Source organism: Nannobrachium achirus, assembly GCF_963921795.1.
Source record: "Nannobrachium achirus genome assembly, chromosome: 5".
Lineage (NCBI taxonomy): Eukaryota > Metazoa > Chordata > Actinopteri > Myctophiformes > Myctophidae > Nannobrachium > Nannobrachium achirus.
Genome location: NC_137814.1, coordinates 20,932,656 through 20,952,652, shown reverse-complemented (window position 1 = coordinate 20,952,652; position 19,997 = coordinate 20,932,656). Strand labels below are relative to the sequence as shown.

At 42.5% G+C, this 19,997-nt stretch overlaps 2 protein-coding genes across 2 annotated transcripts; both read left to right on the top strand.

The window, feature by feature from the left end:
- Positions 1 to 3,114: 3,114 nt before the first annotated feature.
- LOC308286219 (E3 ubiquitin/ISG15 ligase TRIM25-like) lies at positions 3,115 to 10,674 on the top strand (the record flags this gene model as incomplete). The annotated part of the gene is made up of 8 exons (XM_080727183.1): positions 3,115 to 3,259; positions 3,834 to 4,174; positions 4,476 to 4,571; positions 5,380 to 5,613; positions 6,621 to 6,643; positions 8,292 to 8,437; positions 9,247 to 9,518; positions 10,405 to 10,674. 8 exons carry the CDS (start codon positions 3,115 to 3,117, stop codon positions 10,672 to 10,674), a joined length of 1,527 nt encoding a protein of 508 aa, XP_080583309.1.
- Positions 10,675 to 15,100: 4,426 nt separating this feature from the next.
- cbln12 (cerebellin 12) lies at positions 15,101 to 17,126 on the top strand (the record flags this gene model as incomplete). Its single annotated transcript, XM_080725622.1, has 3 exons — positions 15,101 to 15,391; positions 15,935 to 16,054; positions 16,929 to 17,126. 3 exons carry the CDS (start codon positions 15,101 to 15,103, stop codon positions 17,124 to 17,126), a joined length of 609 nt encoding a protein of 202 aa, XP_080581748.1.
- Between the last annotated feature and the right edge of the window lie 2,871 nt (positions 17,127 to 19,997).

Here is a 19,997-nt window from a genome sequence, read left to right as displayed (position 1 = left end):
ATTGCTAAGGTCATGGTCTATATGTAATATAACATTCATCCCACTAGGTGTCTCTCAAGGACCAAAATCTACATTGTATTGAGACTGAGTTTAATTGTGGCAGTTACATCACCTTTTATCATCTTTATTTTGTCTTCTCCGAACAATATCAAACAAACAGCATAAATATCCAAAGCAATTCAAAGTGGTTACGTAATACATACACAGGACAGAGGCCAATCTACAAGCTCACAAATTGATTGCACAAGACAAAAATACAAGGAGCACACAAATGCATACACCACCATGCACCCATGGACGCACGCACGCACGCACACACACACGCACACATGCACGCACACACGCACGCACGCACGCACGCACAGACGCACGCACGCGCGCGCGCACACACACACACACACACACACACACACACACACACACACACACTGCATTATGACATGGACAATAGTTCCACAGGATTTGAAGAACTACCATGGCTACTTTTTGTTCTGCCCAGGCCCTCCACGACCTTCACAAGCAAAGTCTTACAGCAAGGGAATGCTATCATGGTATCTCTTATGTCTTTTCTCATGAAAATATAGAGGAATGGGTCTGCCAAGGGACTTAGATAGACCAGTGCACTGGTCAGAACAGAGGACAGATCCCTAACTGGGTCTTCTGTGATTGCGTTATCATCTTTGATGGAGTAGTAAAAGTTCCTTATGCTGAAGGGGAGGAACAGGACTGTGTAGATTCCCAAGACCAGACCTAGAACACCAAGAACACGCTTCATCCTCCTGCCTTCAGACATGCTCCCCTTGAGGGCTCTCCATGTGGCAAAGAAGAATCCTATGATGAAAGGCGCCGGGAGGAGGAAGGTGGAGGAGAAAAGTAACAAGGAGAACCTTGGACTCTTGCTCAGAAAGATGTGATCCAACATTGCATAGCTCGCAGAGAGGCTCCACACACAAATGGAAACCAGGACAGAGAATGTGAGGCTCCATATGCGGTACCACACGGGGACAGCCACTGCGAGGTACCTCTCCAGAGAGATTGCCAACATGAACCCCAAATTGGAAAGCAGACCCAGGCGAACAAACAAGCGTGCGATACAGCGAGCATTAGCCGAGGGCTCAAACGCGTCGTCAAAGAACCGTGTGATGACAAAGACAATGGTGATGGCAATCTGGAGGAGGTCTGACAGGATTAGGTTGATGGCAAGGACCGGAGCTGCTCGGTCCATTCTGAGCCGAATGAGAGCATAGCCGGCCACACAGACTAAAGGGAGTCCGATCAAGACAATTATCCAGTCAACTACAATGCCTATGATGTTTCTGTAATAAGGAGAGTCTGAGAAACATTGAAAGGTTGTATTGGAACTTTCATTCAAAGCCCTCATCTGGATGCAGTTGAGAAACGTTATTCCTATTCTTTCAGCCAGCTCTCTCAGTGCCTCTTGTGTCCTCTTAATTATATTCCACTCGTAGTTCCTAATAAGCAAACCAACAAGTTATTACATGACAATTTAAAAATTACGTTACTAAATAAAGATTGTACACCTTTCAGGCATTTACCTTTTTCATGTGTGTAATGGTGGACATACTGAATTCTTCTGACAGAGAAAAGGTACTGTGCATGATAGGTGTTACATTGCCTTCCATCCACATTTGAATGATGAGCCACATGCAAACCAATGTTGATCTTTCTAGCACCACATTGCATTAAAATAGGATGCCAGTATAAGATAATACACCTATAAATTATGTAGGCCATAACAGCTCATCCACACTGCCAGAGAGCGAGCGTTCTGATGTCGCTGTCGTGCGAAAAACTAAGTTGTTACTTTGTTGGAATGGCCAGCCAGGCCAGATGTGGTATATGGGCCTGGACCGCTAGGTCAGCAGGCGCCCCTAATTTATACTTTTTAAAGGTTTAATTTAATTGACACTCTCTCTCTCTCTCTCTCTCTCTCTCTCTCTCTCTCTCTCTCTCTCTCTCTCTCTCTCTCTCTCTCAGGGTCACGTGATCCTTCAGAGGTCAGCAGCCGTGTTTAAGCAGTCAAGGGAACTAGAATCCTATGGGATTAGCCTCAACGATCAACACCCTGAGCCCAGGAGACACACAGACGGCAAACAGCGCTCAGCAGGCTGCTCTCTATGAACACTAGGATGGCAACTGGTAAGAAATACATCCTCCTTTCCTGTGGACTCATTCATTACAAATGTGTAATTTAATTTGATTTAGTGGGTTACAATGAAAGACCCAGAGCACATGTAGAGTAATGTTGACCGTCAAGCTGGCAAGGATGATCTCCTGATCCCTTCAACAGGTTGGGATTGTGTGGGGTTAACCGGTCAGTATTACTACGCTCGCTCCCAGTGAGATAACCAGTAGTAGGTCATAGTATTCTCTACTTATTGATTGCTCACAAAGTTAACAACATGTGGGCAAATCAGATTTGTGTTTTCTTCTCAAAAATCCTGAACCCAATAGTCCTGTGGGTTGTACTGTAACCATGTGTCTTTCATAATGCCCACTTACATGGCGAGATGATCTATTCATAGATAGCCGTAGGCAAAGCCCCGGGGAGAGACTGGATTACTGATCTCAGTGAGTTGGAGTGCAAATGAGGGCTTCAATTGTAGCTGTATGTAATTCCTTCATTAGCAACCAACACATAACCAATGTGTCTGTATTTTAGATGTTTGTTCCTGTACTTATGATTAAATAAACTGAGATTAGAAGCCATGCTGTCGGTTGTAATCACTGGCACCAGACAGGTGTGGAACTAGTATTTCAAATGGTCCCCCTGGCCCGACGGAGCCGCAAAATAATTTGACATTTTATTGTGTAATTAAAAGTTGCGGCCCAATGTACTTATTCTTTCATTGTAAGAGTTCCTTGTGGCTGAAGTGCAGCTTGCGGTCTGAAAGTAGTTGTTAGCTTGTTGGTTGTCCATTTTCGCTATTTATTGTAGGTCATTGAATATACAGTGCAAATTTACAACCTAATAAGTGTATTTATTTCATTTTCTTTGACTAATATACAGAAACACACATACAGTGACTGAACACACAAAGACAGGTCCCGTCAGTATAGCGTGGCCCCAAACCATCCTTCCCTCTCCCCGACATGGCGTCACTGGAGGAGGAGCTGACCTGTTCTGCGTGCCGGGACACCTTCAGCCACTCACAGCCTCTGCCCTGCGGCCACAGCTTCTGCCCCGCCTGCATCCGGGACGCCTGGGGCGGCCGCGGCGAAGGGGACGAAGGCAAAGGTATTTTGCTATTTCTACTTTACTGGAGTATTTCCAATTGTCAGTACTTTTACTTCTACTCCACCATAGGCTACATCTCGGATCCAAATATTGTACTTTTACTCCACTACATTTATTTGAAAACGTTTTGTACTTTGTAGATTTTGATAATCTTTACAAAAGATACATTAACCACTTCAGCTCTATATACATTTCGTCCATTTGAAAATAGCTGATCCTGAAGCTCACAATGCGATGTGTTGTGAGCTTGTATATCTGCTATTTTCAAAACTCAAAAGTGTATACATTTGAAACCCGTGAAATGGGCTGTAGGAGCGCGCTGAAAACTACCGACCAGGTCGCAACCCGGTTGGAGGTCACTAAATGATCTCGCCCTCTCTCGAAATGGGACATTCTGCATAATGAGTACTTTATACTTTTGGTACTTTCAGTACATGTTGATGCCAATACTTTTGTACTTTTACTCAAGCACATTTTTAATTCAGGACTTTTAGCTTCAACAGAGTATTCCCACATTGCAGTATTTATACGTTGACTTGAGTAATGAATGTGAATACCTTTTCCACCACTGAAGGTCAGTTCGCCTGCCCCCAGTGCCAAGAGGAAGGCAGTGCGGTGCCGTGCGACTGCTGCCCGGGGGAGCAGCCGTCTGCGGCCGCCAAGTTGTGCCTGAAGTGCGAGGTGTCGCTGTGCGCGGAACATCTGCAACCCCACCTGGAGAGGCCGGCGTTCAGGAGTCACCCGCTGGTGGATCCACTGGGGGACCTCTCCCGGAGGAGGTGCCCGACACACGCGGAGATGTTCCGCTACTACTGTGCCGACGAGCGGGTGTACGCGTGCGGTGACTGTCTGCTGGGGGGAAGCCATGCTCAACACTCTGTGAAGGCACTGAAACAGGTGGAAGATGACCTGAAGGTTAGTCCAAAAACACACACATGGACGCACACACGCACACGCACACACACATGTACATGTACACACACACACACACACACACATACGCCTCTGCCAAAAATGTGCTGTTTATATCCGTGTGGAATTTAATTAAAGTGATTTGTGAAGTCACAGCGATCCTGACCTTTGACCTTTGACTACCTACTTCTAATAAATTCACCATTGAGTGGACAGTTGTGCGAAATGTCAGGAAATGTGTTTGCACAGATATGGTATGGATGCTTGCTTGTATTTCCGTGTTGACGCGTGTGTCTTTCCATAGGTTATTCTCCAAAGCCTCCTCCAGAAAACAGAGGAGAAGCTGAGAGAAGGAGAACAGATACTCACAGAGCATCAGAACATTGGTTGCACCATGGCTGTGAGTAGAGAGACCTACTGACAACTGCAAAACAACATGCTAAATAAAGATACCCTGTGTAGAGTTTGGCCTGTATGCTGCATACAAATCCATCACCACATCACATTTGTAACCACTTAAACCCTATACTTATGCCTGGGTCCTCAGGTGCTTTATACTAGTTCTGCTCCTTTCTTCCCTCAACACCAAGAGCTATATTTTTGTCCCCTTGTTTTCCCTAAGCTTCTTTTCCTTTTTTTTTTTTACTATTTTGAAAAACATTTTAAAATACTTCAAGTAGCCGATCTACATCGAAACCTTGTGAGCTTGTAGATCAGCTATTTGAAATAATTCAAAATGTTTTCAAAATAGTAAAAATTTGCAAAAGAGTTTAGGGATAAGGGGTAAGGCATGGATGAAAATAGACCCAAATCTCTTTGCTGAAAAGAGCCAATCTGCTTGTATTGGATTGCTTCATTCTGTTAAGCACAGAGGAACCTCTTGAACAATGGGAGTAAGTAAGCAAGCCTTGCCGAGCCATGAGGCCCATAGGGCAAGAACCTATCTTCTGTTTCTGTAGCGTGAGGCAGCTTGATGTACAAGTACACACCCTGGACATGACGCTAGTATGTCGCAGGGACTTAAACCCAACCCAACCCTTGATGCTGAGTGCCAAGCAGGTAGGCACTGGGTATGACCCTGGTCGGTGGATTGAACTCCGACCTCCCAGTTTCAGGGCAGACACTCTAACCACTGAGCTGTAACTGATAGTATTCCAATCATAAGTCACCAGTTCTAAGTGGCGTTAATGTCACGTCATCCACTGCAGGACTCGTCTGAGGCAAGCGATGCTCAGGTGAAGCGGCTGGGCTCTGATCTCAAGCTCCAGGTTGAGCGGCTGGTGGCTGCCCTGGAGGAGACCACCATGAGAGAGCGACATCAGGCCATGGAGCGTGTGCATCAGGACTGCCATAGGGTCAGGGAAGATCTGACCCAGACGCAAGGCATCCAGCATTACCTGTCCTCACTCCTGGGAGAGACAGACCCCTTCCTGCTCATCTGGGTAAGTCATTTTGTAAAACAAATTAATATATGGTCGTGTAGAGGTGTTTCAGCTGCAAAATGTTGTTAACCGAATCCTTGCGTCCCTATTCTGGGGTGAACATTCAGCGAAAGTAGCTGATCTACAAGCTGACGGTGCATCGAAACACGACACGTTGTGAGGTTGTAGATCGGCAATGTTTGGTGAAGAGATTTGCTGTAGAGGGAAATACTAGTGGACCTAATATAGTATTGAGCACTGGGGGAGTAAGTATTTGGGATTTAAGTGGTTAAATCCTTCTAGCAAGCTTTTGTGGCAAGCCCTTCCCATCTGGTAGCCTGAAAAACAAACACTAATATAAACGTATAGCTAGTACATTAATACAGATAGAAATAGTATTTGTTCCTGGTTTGGTATTTTATCACTCATAGGGCATAGTAATGGGCATGGTTTACTGGTGCCACTAAAATAATCAAGGGTTCTGTGGTCATGATTCACCAGGATCCTGGATGGCTTGATTCTAGGCTTAAAATAATTAATATACAGTAAATATATTTGTAAAAGTCTATGAATGGACGATTTTTTAGTGGCACCAGTAAACCATACTCATTGCTATGCTCTATAACACATGGCTTTAAGCAGTGCAGCATCAGCATGTGACAAAAGACAATTCTTGTGATTATGCAGTGAAATTGTGAGGGCGAGAGAAGCAAAGAAGAATCTTGATGACAGTTCTAAAAAGCTGTGAAGAAAAAATCCTTTGGATGAAGTTTGATGAAGAGTGTTTATACAAGCTTGTAAAACATGTTTTACTGTTTATTTGGAGCTGTGTGTGTTTACCACCCAAACTTGAAGGTTCAAGTCTTTAACTGGATGAATTTCCTATCCATCTTTGCAGACACAAAGATCTGGGATACATAGACTATTATTATAATGTTTGTGTTACAGTTCAATATCTATTTATCACGCCCTGCTTGTCACATAATCCGTTCAAGTCCTCAACTTCCTCTACCCTGGTCCCTCTGTAGGCCTTTCAATCAGATGACACAAAGTAAGTCAATGAAACGACTAACTTGCTTTTTGAGTTCCTTCTGGATGTGTGTGTGTGTGTGTGTGTGTGTGTGTGTGTACCAGTGTTGATTTTGTCGACTAAAACTATGACGAAACTTTTTTTGGCGACTGCGTTTTTTTTCACTGACGAAAACAAAATAAAAACAAAATAAAAACTAAGCTGTGATAACTAAAACTAAGACTAAATATATTGACAATTTCGTCAACACAATAAAAACTAGACTAAAACGTTAGGGGGGGGACTAGTGGAGGAGAAAGTCATTTTATGTTTGGTTGCTCTCAGGTGTTGCATTCTGAAAATAGCAGATCTACAAGCTCACAACGCGTCGCAGCGCGACGCGTTGTGAGCTTGTAGATCGGAGCGCGACGCAGCGCGACGCGTTGTGAGCTTGTAGATCGGCTATTTTCAGCACGCAACCAATGTAAAATCAGTCATTATGATGCCATCAAGGCCTGCCAAAATACAATTCTACAGTTGACTAAATCAACAGTGGAACTAAAGTGAAACTAAATCAAAATTTGCTGTCAAAAACAACACTGGTGTGTACGCGTGATTTTATGTTTTTCCTTTTCGTTTTTTTGGTCCTTGGTGTATTAAGTTGTGTCTCATGTGTCGTTATGTTCAGTGGTGGAAAAAGTACTCACATATTTTACTTAAGTAAAAGTATCAACACTGCAACATAGAAAAAACTCTGCTACAAGTAAAGTAAAAGTTCGGAATTCAAAATGTACTTGAGTAAAAGTACCAAAGTGATGGCAACAAAATGTACTTAAGGTAACGAAAGTAAAAGTACAAAATGTTTGAAAATAGCAGATCTACAAGCTCGCGACGTGTTGTGAGCTTGTAGATCGGCTATTTTCAAACAGCGTAGGTGTAAAATAGGACTAAAGTGGTTCATTTATCTTTTATAATATTATAATTTATACCTGCAAAGTAACTAGTAACTAAAGTTTTCAAATAAATGTAGTGGAGTAAAAGTATAATTTTTGGTAAAGTACAAATACCTCAAAATTCTACTTAAAGGGGCACTCCACCACTTTTCAACCTATGTTCATATACTTGGTCCTCACTCAAAAATAGCTTTTTCTTTTTTTTCCTCAGAGGAGGGCTGTGGGCAGGTCAGAAACCCATCGTCTTGTGACATCATCGATTGCCAATCCAGCTTATAGAAACTGCAGGCTTTCTATTCCTGAAAAGTTGCAATTTTAAAGTGGAAGCCATTGTTCTCGCGATAATAAAAAAATATATATATTTTTTCAAAAATATCGATTAAACTTTTTTTTGGAAAATGATGATGTCACAAGACGATGGATTCTGAACTTCCCACAGCTCTCAGAGGAGACTTGGACTGAGTAGAAACATCTTTTGATATTTTATCATGAACATTAGTGAGGACCTATTATATGAAGACAGGTTGAAAAGTGGTGAACTACTCCTCTAAGTTCAGTACTTTAGTAAATGTACTTTACACCACTCGTTATGTCCGTGATGTATTGTCAATGTTGTCTATCTTCTTCCTTTAATACAAAATATTGAAACAGAATGAACATTACATTGAAAGTTATTCTACAGTATCGCTCTGTTTTCTACGTTATTCAGTCTGTCCTGTCCTGTCCTTGTGTCCTAGGTTACTTGCAGATCTGAACTGCCCTCTGTTCGTCCCTGATCCCCACGGCTTGGACAGGAAGGTCATCCTGGAAGACATGGAGAACAAGTATCGGGATTTCATCACACAGACCCTGCGCTGCCTCAGCGAGCTCAAGAGAGAACTCTGTGAGTGACAGTTATCCTATGTATTAAAGATAGTCCTTTGTTAAAAGAAGAAAGAAATAATCATACTTAAAATTATGATGGGGTGCCTGCTGGCCTGGCCTACTGGTCCAGGCGCATACCACATAGGCATTGATGCTTTGACGGCGTCGCTGGTTTCGACGACCTTTGCCACATGTCACTCCCCATCTCTCCCCCCATTTCCTGTCAGTCTACTGTCCTTTCAAATAAAGGCATAAAAAGCCCAAAAACAAATCTTTAAAAAAAAAAAGAAAAAAAGAAAAAACATCATGACAAGTCAGTAATCCAATTCAGTTATTTCCAGCGAATGACAACCAAGCATAAATTGTTCAACATAGCATTAGTTTTTAATCTTAATGAAAACATGTCTCTTCTGTGACAAGGAAATCCTGTTTTAATAATAATAATAAATAATACAGTATAGCGCTTTGGAATTTAACTATTTATAGCTGGCAGTGCTTTTCCAACAACAACAAAATGCTGCCTGGCATAAGGTGGTACCTATCTAGAATCTAGATCCCCTGCAGACTTCCTGGCATTTAGGCAAATTAGAAATATGGCCATGCAATCTGTTAGAAAGGCCAAAGCTGGTTATTTTCATAGAACAATTCTCCCTCTGTGGCTCTGACCCAAAATGATTCTAGAAAAAGGTGAGGGGGTCTTCAAAATAAACCATCTCCTCAGTTGCCCCCGTCAATTAGCTTTAGATGGCATTTGTTTTGTCAGCATTTCATAAAGTCTCTTTTTATTTATGAGTCTGCTGAGTCTCCTGTTCCTCTCCTGTCATACAGTAAGTAGTCCATTGTCTCTGGACACAAACACAGCCCATCCTCTCCTGAACATCTCAGATGACCTGCGTTCAGCCACACGGATTAAAAACCGCCTGCCGTGCCCTGATCACCCGGACCGTTTTGACCACTGGCCTCAAGTCCTCACTGCTCAGACCCTCTCGTGTGGGACCCACTACTGGGAGCTGGAGGCAGAGGGATTCTGGGATATTGGTGTCTGCTACAGAAGCATTGGCCGCAAGGGGAAAGAGGGCAACGCCTTTGGGAACAACAAGGTACAGTATATGTTCATTTGAATCTATGTCACCTAAAGTCACACCGTAGCTGTCCAGGAATTTGTTGTGGTGGTGGTGCACAAACATGGATCTGGTCCATATGTAATGCTTTGGGAAAGTACAGAACAATACAGCAAAACATTGATTCACTGCAGTTATACCCTTTACATTTGATAGTAATAATAGATCCTGACATAATCTGAGGATGATCATTCATCACGCTAGCATGAGTAATACATGTCAGGGTGTTTGATTGCGACCGTTAGGTCGCAGTTACTATCAAAACCACCACCGGCTGTCAGTCAGTCAGTCCCTCCGCCACGTCACACGTCACACGTCACACGTTACACTTTTCCCCTACTCATATCTTCGCCACCATTGCCCAGATCCATGCCAAACTTTGCACACACACTCCTTGGCTGCCAAACCACAACCCCCCACATTTCTCACATGGACCTCTTCTAGCGCCACCATGAGGCTGATTCTTGCAAGACACATTTTTGGACACTGCTCCTACAGATTTTGCCCTAAAATCATGCAAACCGGTACACAGTATCTCTAGAGTCATATCATCAAATTGCATCTGTCCCATCTAGCGCCACCATCTGCCCGATTTTTGAAAAACACATTTTTGGACACTGCTCCTACAGATTTTTCCCTAAAATCACGCAAAGCGGTACACAGTATCTCTACAGTCATGTCATCAACATGGATCTGTCCCATTTCCCATATTCCCTCCTGATTGGCTACCATTGCCTTCCAAAGTTTGTTAATGCGACCTGGCGGTCGCTTATCTCCCGATTTAGGGAGTATTACTGGTGTTATTTATGCATACATGTTTTTTTTATCCTGCACAGCACATTAAGATTTTCCATCCATTGTGTAGGTGTCATGGAGTTTGACACAGCAACACGACAGGAAGCTAGCTGCCTGGCACAACAGGAGAAAGACTCGCCTCTCGTGCCAAATGGACGGCAACCGTGTGGGTGTAGCTTTGGACTACAGCTCAGGAACCATTACCTTCTCTGAGGTGGGGCCTTCCGGCAGCCTAGCCCACCTCCACACCTTCTACACAACCTTCACCCAGCCTGTGTGCATGGGCTTTGGACTCTACAAGGCCGAGCTCAACAGCCATGTCTCCATAGTCAAGGTTTGAGGCCAGTGGCGTCAGTTCAGACGCGCCTTCGCGCGCGTGCAAGACACCAGTCATGTTGCCATACCTTAGCAACAGGCATGATACATTTATTTTAAGAAGTACATTTTAGCATGATACATTTATTTTAAGAAGTACATTTTATTTTTTCTTGGGCTGGATATGGCAGCCTGGAACGGTTGTTCAAGTGCAGCTAAACTTGGCATGTTAGTAAACGTGTCCTGAGGGCTTTGTCCTGAGGGCAGGGCTTTGCCTTCACAGCAAAATCCTGAGTGTTGATGTAACTCTGAGTGTAAAAATGGACAGTTACTGGTTGGTTCGATTTTACAGTGTATATAGATGGTTAAACCTTCCTATGGTTTCAGCAATGGAAAAACAATTAGCCTGATTGCGTACCGGTGTCACATGCCAAAAAGCGAAAATAGCAGATCTACAAGCTCACAAAGCATTACCAAGGGGAGTGGACAACGTGTGCAGGGGCGCTGGAAGTGGGGTGCTGAGGGAGCTGCAGCTCCCCTGGTGGTGGGGGAAAAAAAAAAAAAAACGTTTTTTTTTTCTTTCTTTTTTTAAATAAGCCTATATATATACACACACACACACAGAGCTATATTAAAACAATAATGTATTTGACTTTGGGGAATAAAATATGTTGAAAAAAGGTATTTGATTATCACATGGTGACCTAATCACATGGTCACCTTGCCACTTCCGGTCAGAAGGGAAGTCAAATTTAAATCCCGCTTTGATGGCACACCAAAGTCTATTTATTTGAGAACTAGAAACTGTCTATAGGCTCATTGTTGCAAACTAACACTGTTGTATATGGGGAATAAAAAACAGTAGAAAACTGTTACAAAAATAATACCCGATTTTGTAGTGTGTGCGTGAGTGACTGTGTGTGTGCATGCGTGCTGTGTGTTGCACTGTGTGCTAAAATAACTAGTAACTATATAGCTCCTTGTTACACCGTTGTGCGGGGAATAAGCACCCGAAACCGTAATAAAAATAACCCAAAACCGGATAAAAAACGTGAATTTACGCATGAACTCCTCCAGGCTCAGCTCCCCTTGGGATTTGGGAGTTCCAGCGCCCCTGAACGTGTGCAAATCCACATTAAATTACTGCAACATTCAATGTCACTGAGATGGAGCTTGTTTCCAAGGGAGAAATAAGAGCTGATAATGGACATTGCCAGTGGTGTATTCCAACTAACTAAGCTTGATAGAATCTCTGACATACAAACAACTGTGGATCAGCAGTAAGGTGCATTTCCCATGCTTGACCATAAGATGGGGATAGTGTTTCCACAGATGGCTAGTCAATGAAGAGAAATTCCAAGAAACGAATTCTCTGGAATAAGATTGCTATATTATATTAATTGCACAAATGTTTCAAAGCGACTAAAAACAGTGTCCTAAAAAAAGTATTGTTGCTTTATGATTGAAGATTTGTAGGCGTTTTGAACAACACTGACTTAACTTTGACCCGTTGTCAGAAAAGCCAACACTTTTTACACTTCCAGTGACAAATATGTTATTTCATACCAGAATGTATTATTTTGTGAATAACTATTTCCTGTTGTTGTCATTTGTATAGACTAGGACTAGGTCATAAGCCATTCATCCCCATTATTTATAGAATTGTCCCACATGCTCCAAACAGCGTTTACATGGGCCCTTCGTAGAGCGACTGGCTTCTATAACAAAAGGCTTTTTATCATTATATCTAATAGAATAGAGTAGACCACATCAGAAAATAGGCTAATATTCCATATGTAGGGGGAAAAAAATCATTAAATGCTTCCATTAACACGTGGCTGCAGAGGGGAGTATTGAGACCTGTTTATAACAAAAATATATTTTTATTCCTCGGAGCAGACAATCAGGTTTGATGTTTTATCACTTAAAAGAGTGTGTCAAGCTATACAACTTCCTCTTTTAAAAATGGCTCAGATGTCTCACTTCTCAGTGTGAAGGAGAGTGGGTGGTGTAACAAAGAGAGCGAGAAGGGAGCAGGGAGAGAAAGTGGGAGAGGGAGGGAGGGAGTGAGAGAGAGAGAGAGAGAGAGAGAGAGAGAGAGAGAGAGAGAGAGAGAGAGAGAGAGAGAGAGATCAGTACATTCTGTGGTAGTCATTTGGTTGATAATGCTAAGAGTGGCATGTTATGAAATGCAGGTTGACAAACAAGGATATGGTGCGTTACATCTTTCGGTTATTTTCACGTGAGATGGAATATATGAAGTGGATCCTTCAAATGGAAACAGGTGATTTTTTTTTAAATGTTCAGATTATTCTGTATTGCCCATTACGGAGAATTCTTCTCCTATTGTTTTCACTGCAATGACTGCATAACTTGGAAATGCCATATATAATAATGATAATGTATGTAAGTGTTATAAGTTGAGATTTTAAAATTACTTGTGCAGGTGGCCGGTGCAGGAAACGAAAGTGCATGATCTTAGGAAAAGTACTGATTGAGTTGTTTAACTGATAGTTTCACTTAATGATAATCAACAATGTAAAAATCGATCAACAATTTTAGTAGAACATTTTAGTAGAACAAAGAACAAAACAAAAGCACACCAGCATTTAGAATAAACTGGAGAAAAGTAAACAAATTTTGTCTTTGCTCCCATGTGGTGAGAAAAAATAGTGTTTGTGCAAGCGTGCGTGAATGCATTTGTGTACTGTTAGTGTGTGTGTGTGTGTGTGTGTGTGTGTGTGTGGGGGGGATTATGGAGCGCTAGAAGGGAGGGGCGGATGCGTGAGAGGCAGCTACGTGTGAAAGACAGATGGTCACTCAGTGGAGTTGTTCCCCGACTCCCTATGTCTCATTCCCTCCTGGACCCTGCATCCTTTCCCCTGACACCTATCCAGAACCTTACCTCATCCACCCCCTCCCCTCCCCTCCCCTCCCCTCCCCTCTCCTCTCCTCTCCTCCAGTCTAGATCCTCTTAGTTATACCGCCTCATATCAAAGATCCCTCCTCCCTCTGTGTGATGTAATGTAACTGGTTCTCAAAGTGGGGTCTGGGAAAGAAAACCGTGATGGGGTTCCAGGGGGTCCGGAAGCGAAATTTTGAACATTTACACAAATACGCCCTATTTTATGTTCCGGTTATTCGAAAATGGACGATCTACAAGTTTACACTAACGCAAGCTTGTAGATCTGCGCATTTTCAAACAATTCTGAAAAGATCAAATGATAGTCCGTGGACTATATCAATTTGGGGGTCCTTGACCTTGGGATATTACCACTGCTCTAGAGCAGGGGGTTCTCAAACCTTTTTAGGCTGTGACCCCCAAAATAAACATAGTTGAACTGGGCACCCCCACCCTGACAAGCACTTGGAATTGTATTACATTTAATGTGACTCGCTTCCACAGATAAATATTGTGAAAATAGCTGATCTACATGCTCACAACGCCTCGCAGTTTTCCTCTTGCTTACTTAATATTTGACAGTTTGGCCAGTTCGGTCCTTAAATTGTCACTATATAAATGTGCAGATACCCTGTATGCACTTATACTATATGTTGGTTTGTTTACCGTTGAGTGAGAAAAATAAATTACATTAAGCTAATCATCTGGGGACCTTACAAACTAATTTGGGGACCCCACTTGGGGTCCCGACTCCAAGTTTGAGAACCACTGCTCCAGAGTCTCTTCCTCAGCTTCTTCATATTAAAGACCCCTCCTCTGATTGATGTAACATGGCCTCCTCTTCCCCTCCCTGAACCCCCCACCTGGTCGGACCCTCGCCACCTGCTTATCCCCCGCCTTCCTTCATTTCAGGTCCTGCTTGCTGAGCACTTCAACTGGAACACGCCCACCACACGTCTATTTCTATTCGCCATCCTGCCCCCTGTTGACCCCTGTTGATCCAACCTGCACACAGCACACTGTAGAAAGAGAACTGTCACAATCCTGGGAGCGATGAATCAATGCACTGTGTGAGGGGAGAGACCACATCAGCACTCGGCAGTACAGTAACAGTGGCCGATGCCCGAATAGCTCTAAAATATTTCCATAATCATTTGTTACCAATTTGTTGAATGGTTTTGTCAATTTGCCTATTTATTCACAAAGCAAAAACAGACTGGGAGGGGTTAATAATAAATCCAGTTGTGTTAGACAGATAATAATCGGAATACAATAATAATCGTATAACATCACTCTCAAAACTAATTGGATAATACAATAGTAATAATAATAATAGTGCTACAAACCTATAGCATTATACACACTCTTGACTTTTAGATGGCCAATGTTTGCTCTGAACTAGACTGATCTCTAAGATAGGCATTTCTAGAACATTTCCTTCATCACAGCATGTTTAGGTACTCCTCGCTTCTTTCAAAGTGACTCTCCTCCACAACAGAATCAGTTAGGAATACAAAATACAAATAAACGAAACCTCACAACATCAACCATGCAGCTCAGGTCACCCCTTCCAATCACTGTTGACCTAAGTGTTCTGCTGGGTTTACTGCTGTTCTGGGGACCCCCTGGATCGAGGGCACAGAATGACACAGAGCCTATTATCCTGGAGGGGAAGTGTTTGGTGGTCTGTGATTCAACCCCTTCGTCTGAGCCAGCCAACAACGCCCTGGGAATGTCTGTCCGCTCCGGCACAGGCCGGGTCGCGTTTTCTGCCACCCGCCAGACGAACCATGAGCCCACAGACATGAGCAATCGCACCATGATTATCTACTTTGATCATGTGAGTATACTGACTGCCCAGTTAAGCAACAGTTCATTCACAACATAAGAATTTGTCTCAATATTCAATAAGCATGTCTTTACTCACATTTAGAAACATTTCTTCTCTTTTCCCTCACATTTGAGAGATAAATTAATGTAAAAAAATATGTTTACACATCTGACATACATGTATAACATTTAGATAATATTTAGATATAAGAATTAACATAAGCATAACTTAACATTTATAGAATATTTTTACATTAATTTTTTACATACGTACTTAAAGGTAAGTATTGTCAATTGAACTATTCCTCTCTCAAATGTGAGATCATTTTGCTAAATGTGAGGAAAGCATAATTAACTAGAAATGTACATTCTCTACACTGCACGCCATACAGAGGTGAAGAGAACCCCAAAGTCAGTCGTATCTTAGTATTCGAAGTTTAAGCCAGACACAGCGCTTCTTTGTTTTTCTTTAGGCGGCAACTCTTTCTCTGCCATGTATCACATCACATATGATCTCACCAGTACATTATTAAATTGTCCCCTCTTGGATCAGATCTTGGTGAACGTGGGCAATCAGTTTGACCAGGAGAGCAGTGTCTTCCTTGCACCAAGGAGAGGAGTCTACAGCTTCAACTTCCATGTAGTGAAAGCTTACAATAGACAAACAATACAGGTAAAAAGAACATTGCAACTGTGATGATTGCAGTGAACATGAATATGGACACAGGGTTTGATTTGTAAAAATGTGAAAATATCCTATCTACAAGCTCGCTGTGTGTCATAAAGCAATGCATTGTGAGTTTGTAGATATGCTATTTTCAATCAGTTTTTTGAAGGTTTGCCTAAATAAGGATTTATGGATACATTCATACAATCAATCATTTTAAATTGTGATATTATTGAACGTAAAATCCTACCATATTTCCCACAAGGAAATGGATATATTTAATTCGGTCTGATAATCAGGGGTGTCGCACCAAATTCTGGGCCCTGGTTACAAGGATTCACTCACATTTTGTGCTTTAGCTATTGAAAAATAGCAGATATACAAGCTCACAGCGCGGCACCATGTGCCACGCTGCAAGCTTGTAGATCTGCTATTTTTTTAAATCGTGAAAACTTGTGCAAGTGCTCAAACTTTTTCATGTGAAGGAGCCCCAAAAATGATATGTAGTATTTGGCCACGGACCCCAATCTCAAAATATTTAGTTCCAGCGACTCCCCAGAAGCAAAATTTGAGTTGCAAATGTTGGCTTAAAAAATACATATATTCAAAGATTTGCACACATTTTCAAGACTTTTCAAAAATAGCAGGTCTACAAGCTCGCAGCGTGCTGTGAGCTTGTATATCTGCTATTTTTCAATAGCTAAAGTATAAAATAATTAAGGCCCCTCCACCTTGGGCCCTAGTAACTCAGTCCCACATCCCCCCCCACCCTTGTGACGCCCCCGCCTGCATGGACATTCACAACTGAACCCCTACCAATGAACTCTGTGTATAAAAACAGTGGTCCATGTTTGTTGTGTGTTTCCAACCTATATTCTAGGTCAGCCTCATGCTGAACGGCTGGCCGATGATCTCAGCCTTTGCCGGGGACCAGGATGTAACTCGAGAAGCCGCCACCAACGCTGGCCTGGTGATCATGGAGCGGGGAGACAAGGCATACCTCAAACTGGAGAGAGGCAACCTGATGGGAGGCTGGAAGTACTCCACCTTCTCTGGGTTCCTCGTCTTCCCCCTGTGAGGACGATGGATGGCAACGGTGATGGGAGAGAGCAGGACAGCAGGGAGACCCACTGAGTGTGAAGGATTCTGTGATTGAGTATAGAGGGGAAGATGAATCAATCCAATGAAGAAAGAATGAGAGAGAAGAGGACAGGACAGGTATAGGTGATGGAATGGTGGGTCTCCAGTCTGCAACTCCTTGTTCCATCTCTCCAAAAGCCATGTTGATAAAAGATTAGAAAAAGCAAATGTGAACGTGCAGATTGTGCAAAACAGACTGTTCTGACAGCCTCAGCTGGTGAAATATAATAAAAGAAAACAATATGTCTGGATAAACGAGGGGAAAAGATTTGAAGAAAAATAAAAGCCATTTTCTATGTTGATTGAAGATTTTCTGTGCATACAGTAAATGTCTGATGGGTTTTGGGGGAGGGGTGCGGGGTGTTATTGTAATAAATTGACAAATTATATATGTGCAATGTGGGGATCTGTGCAATGAGTAAATAAGAGCCCTATTTTTTCCCTTTCATTTTTAAATATTTGAAACATCCTTTCTAGTTTACACATTTTATTTGTCCTGCTCTGTCTTGTGACTGATACCGCTCTATATGCCTGTTAGTCCTCTGCAACAAATGTATGTTTACAATCAGATTTATATTAAAGACATGATATTGAAATAAATACAGATATTACAACACTCATCCCAATGTATTTGGTCTTTTCTAAAGTTTACAGAAATGCACTGCCTATAACCTTATTAACTTTTAATAATAAAGAAGCATTCTTTCCCCCCCCATAGCATATTTGTCAATAACTACTGTAGGTTTATACTGGACAGGATACAGCCATGACAGTTTTATCCAGTATTTCTCCCTTGGTATTCTAACCAGTGCCATGACAGCTGTTTGTAAATATAGCTCTCCCCAGTAGAGTTGGCATGGCCTGAACAGACTACAGCATGGAGCAGAGTATGAGCGTGGTAAAAAGCGGATACTCCACACAGGGCTGTAGACAGATGGAGGCCTTGGCAAGCTCATAAGCACATCTCTACAGGAGTACCATGGATAAAGTGTGGTGTGCCGTCACAACTTGTCACTTACGCTCCCCTGGTTCATGACCACGACGGCACAACCTCTCTCTTCCTCTCTCTCTGTGTGTGTGCGTGGGCGTTTGCATCTGAGGATGGGAGCATGCACACACACGCACACGCACACGCACACGCACACACACACACACACACACACACACACACAGGTAACTTTTATATTCTGGCTTATGACAACAGGCCTATATCGGTACACAGTACTGAAAATCCTTCAGTCTACTCCATACATGGGCAACTGGCAGCCCGGGGGCCACATGCGGCCCCCACCTTCACTTCATGCGGCCCGCAGGTTAATACCGGAATACTGACATTATTTATTTCAGCTGTTACAATTCCAAACATGACCTTCTTTAATTCCATCAGTCTATATTAGTAGCTTAATGACTAGTATATGGGAGTAGTATTAAAATGTATTTATTTGTTATGTCCAATGTATTTGTATTTAGGTTCATAAAGTTAACATGAATATATCACTAAATGCTACAATGTTACATTTCAGGATTCCAATTCAAAAATAACAAAACATTATTCAGGATTCCAATTCAAAAGAAGCAAAAATAGCAGATCTACAAGCTCAAAACACATCGATGCGTTTTGAGCTTGTAGATCAGCTATTTTTGCTTCTTTTGTATTAGATACTATAATGACAAAGTAGGACGTAGCGATATGCATTGTGGCCCTCTGGAGTGAAGGTGGAAATATAGTGGCCCTCGCCATCATCAAAGTTGCCCACCCCTGGTCTACTCAATGCCAGATGTAATGTGTTCCACTGATCATGGATGGGAATTTGATTTAGTGGATACCTACATGTAGATGCTTGTCTTCTGATAACCCTGATAGCTGTATGTTGTTCCAAAGCAAAATGTAGTCCTAAATCCCAAGGCTATTTTCTGTCACTGAAAATGTTTTTGTAGCCCATTTTGTATTGGTGATAGGCCTATCAGAGATTTTAGAGTGGGCCGATTATGAAAGTGTGAAAGCTAAATGCTCAACAACTCAACTCAATAATTCAAAACAAAACATCTGCAGCATATCCCTTGAGCATCAATTAATTAAGGACTAACAATTTGTGTCTAAAATGGGTCTAATAATGCTCACACAGCCCAGTGTTTGCCACCACCTAGTGGGCACCCAAGACCTAATTAAACCCACAGCAGTGACAATATATTAGTGTGTGTCATCAATGGCCCTCTGAAAGGACAAAGGACCCAAGACATGTAGGGGGGCATTGGTTAATTTATCAATATTTCTGAATTTGTTTGAATAGAAATCTGACTCAGACAATTGGCCCGAGCTTTATATCGAGTATTTCTAGAGAACATCCAAACCACAGCATTGTGGTTTCCATTCATTCGTTTTGTTTTGGCTGTCACTATACTGTCGGAATAACGCTTGAAACCCGAAAGGTCATACATACATAATCTTATCTTCAGAAACGGTTGTTGTACTGGACTGGGTTTCCGTTATGCAACGAGGGGAAAACGTGCGTTCGTTTACCCCCGTTCAACGAATGTACAAACCACTACATTTTGGATTGTGCGCGCATCATCTGAGTGATGACAGACACAGCAAAAAAAAAACATCAACATTAGAGGATCAGTCAAACCCAAACGGTCCACAGCTAGGCCGCATTTATTGTTCTCTCAACCTAACTACGTCCATCCATTGCTCTTCACCTACACGTCCCCGCCCAGAATATCGCTTACAGCGTGACGGACGGGGCTCCGAGCCAATGAGAGCGCCGCATGCTGCCGGCGAGAGAACCCCGCGGCCAATGGGAGCCGG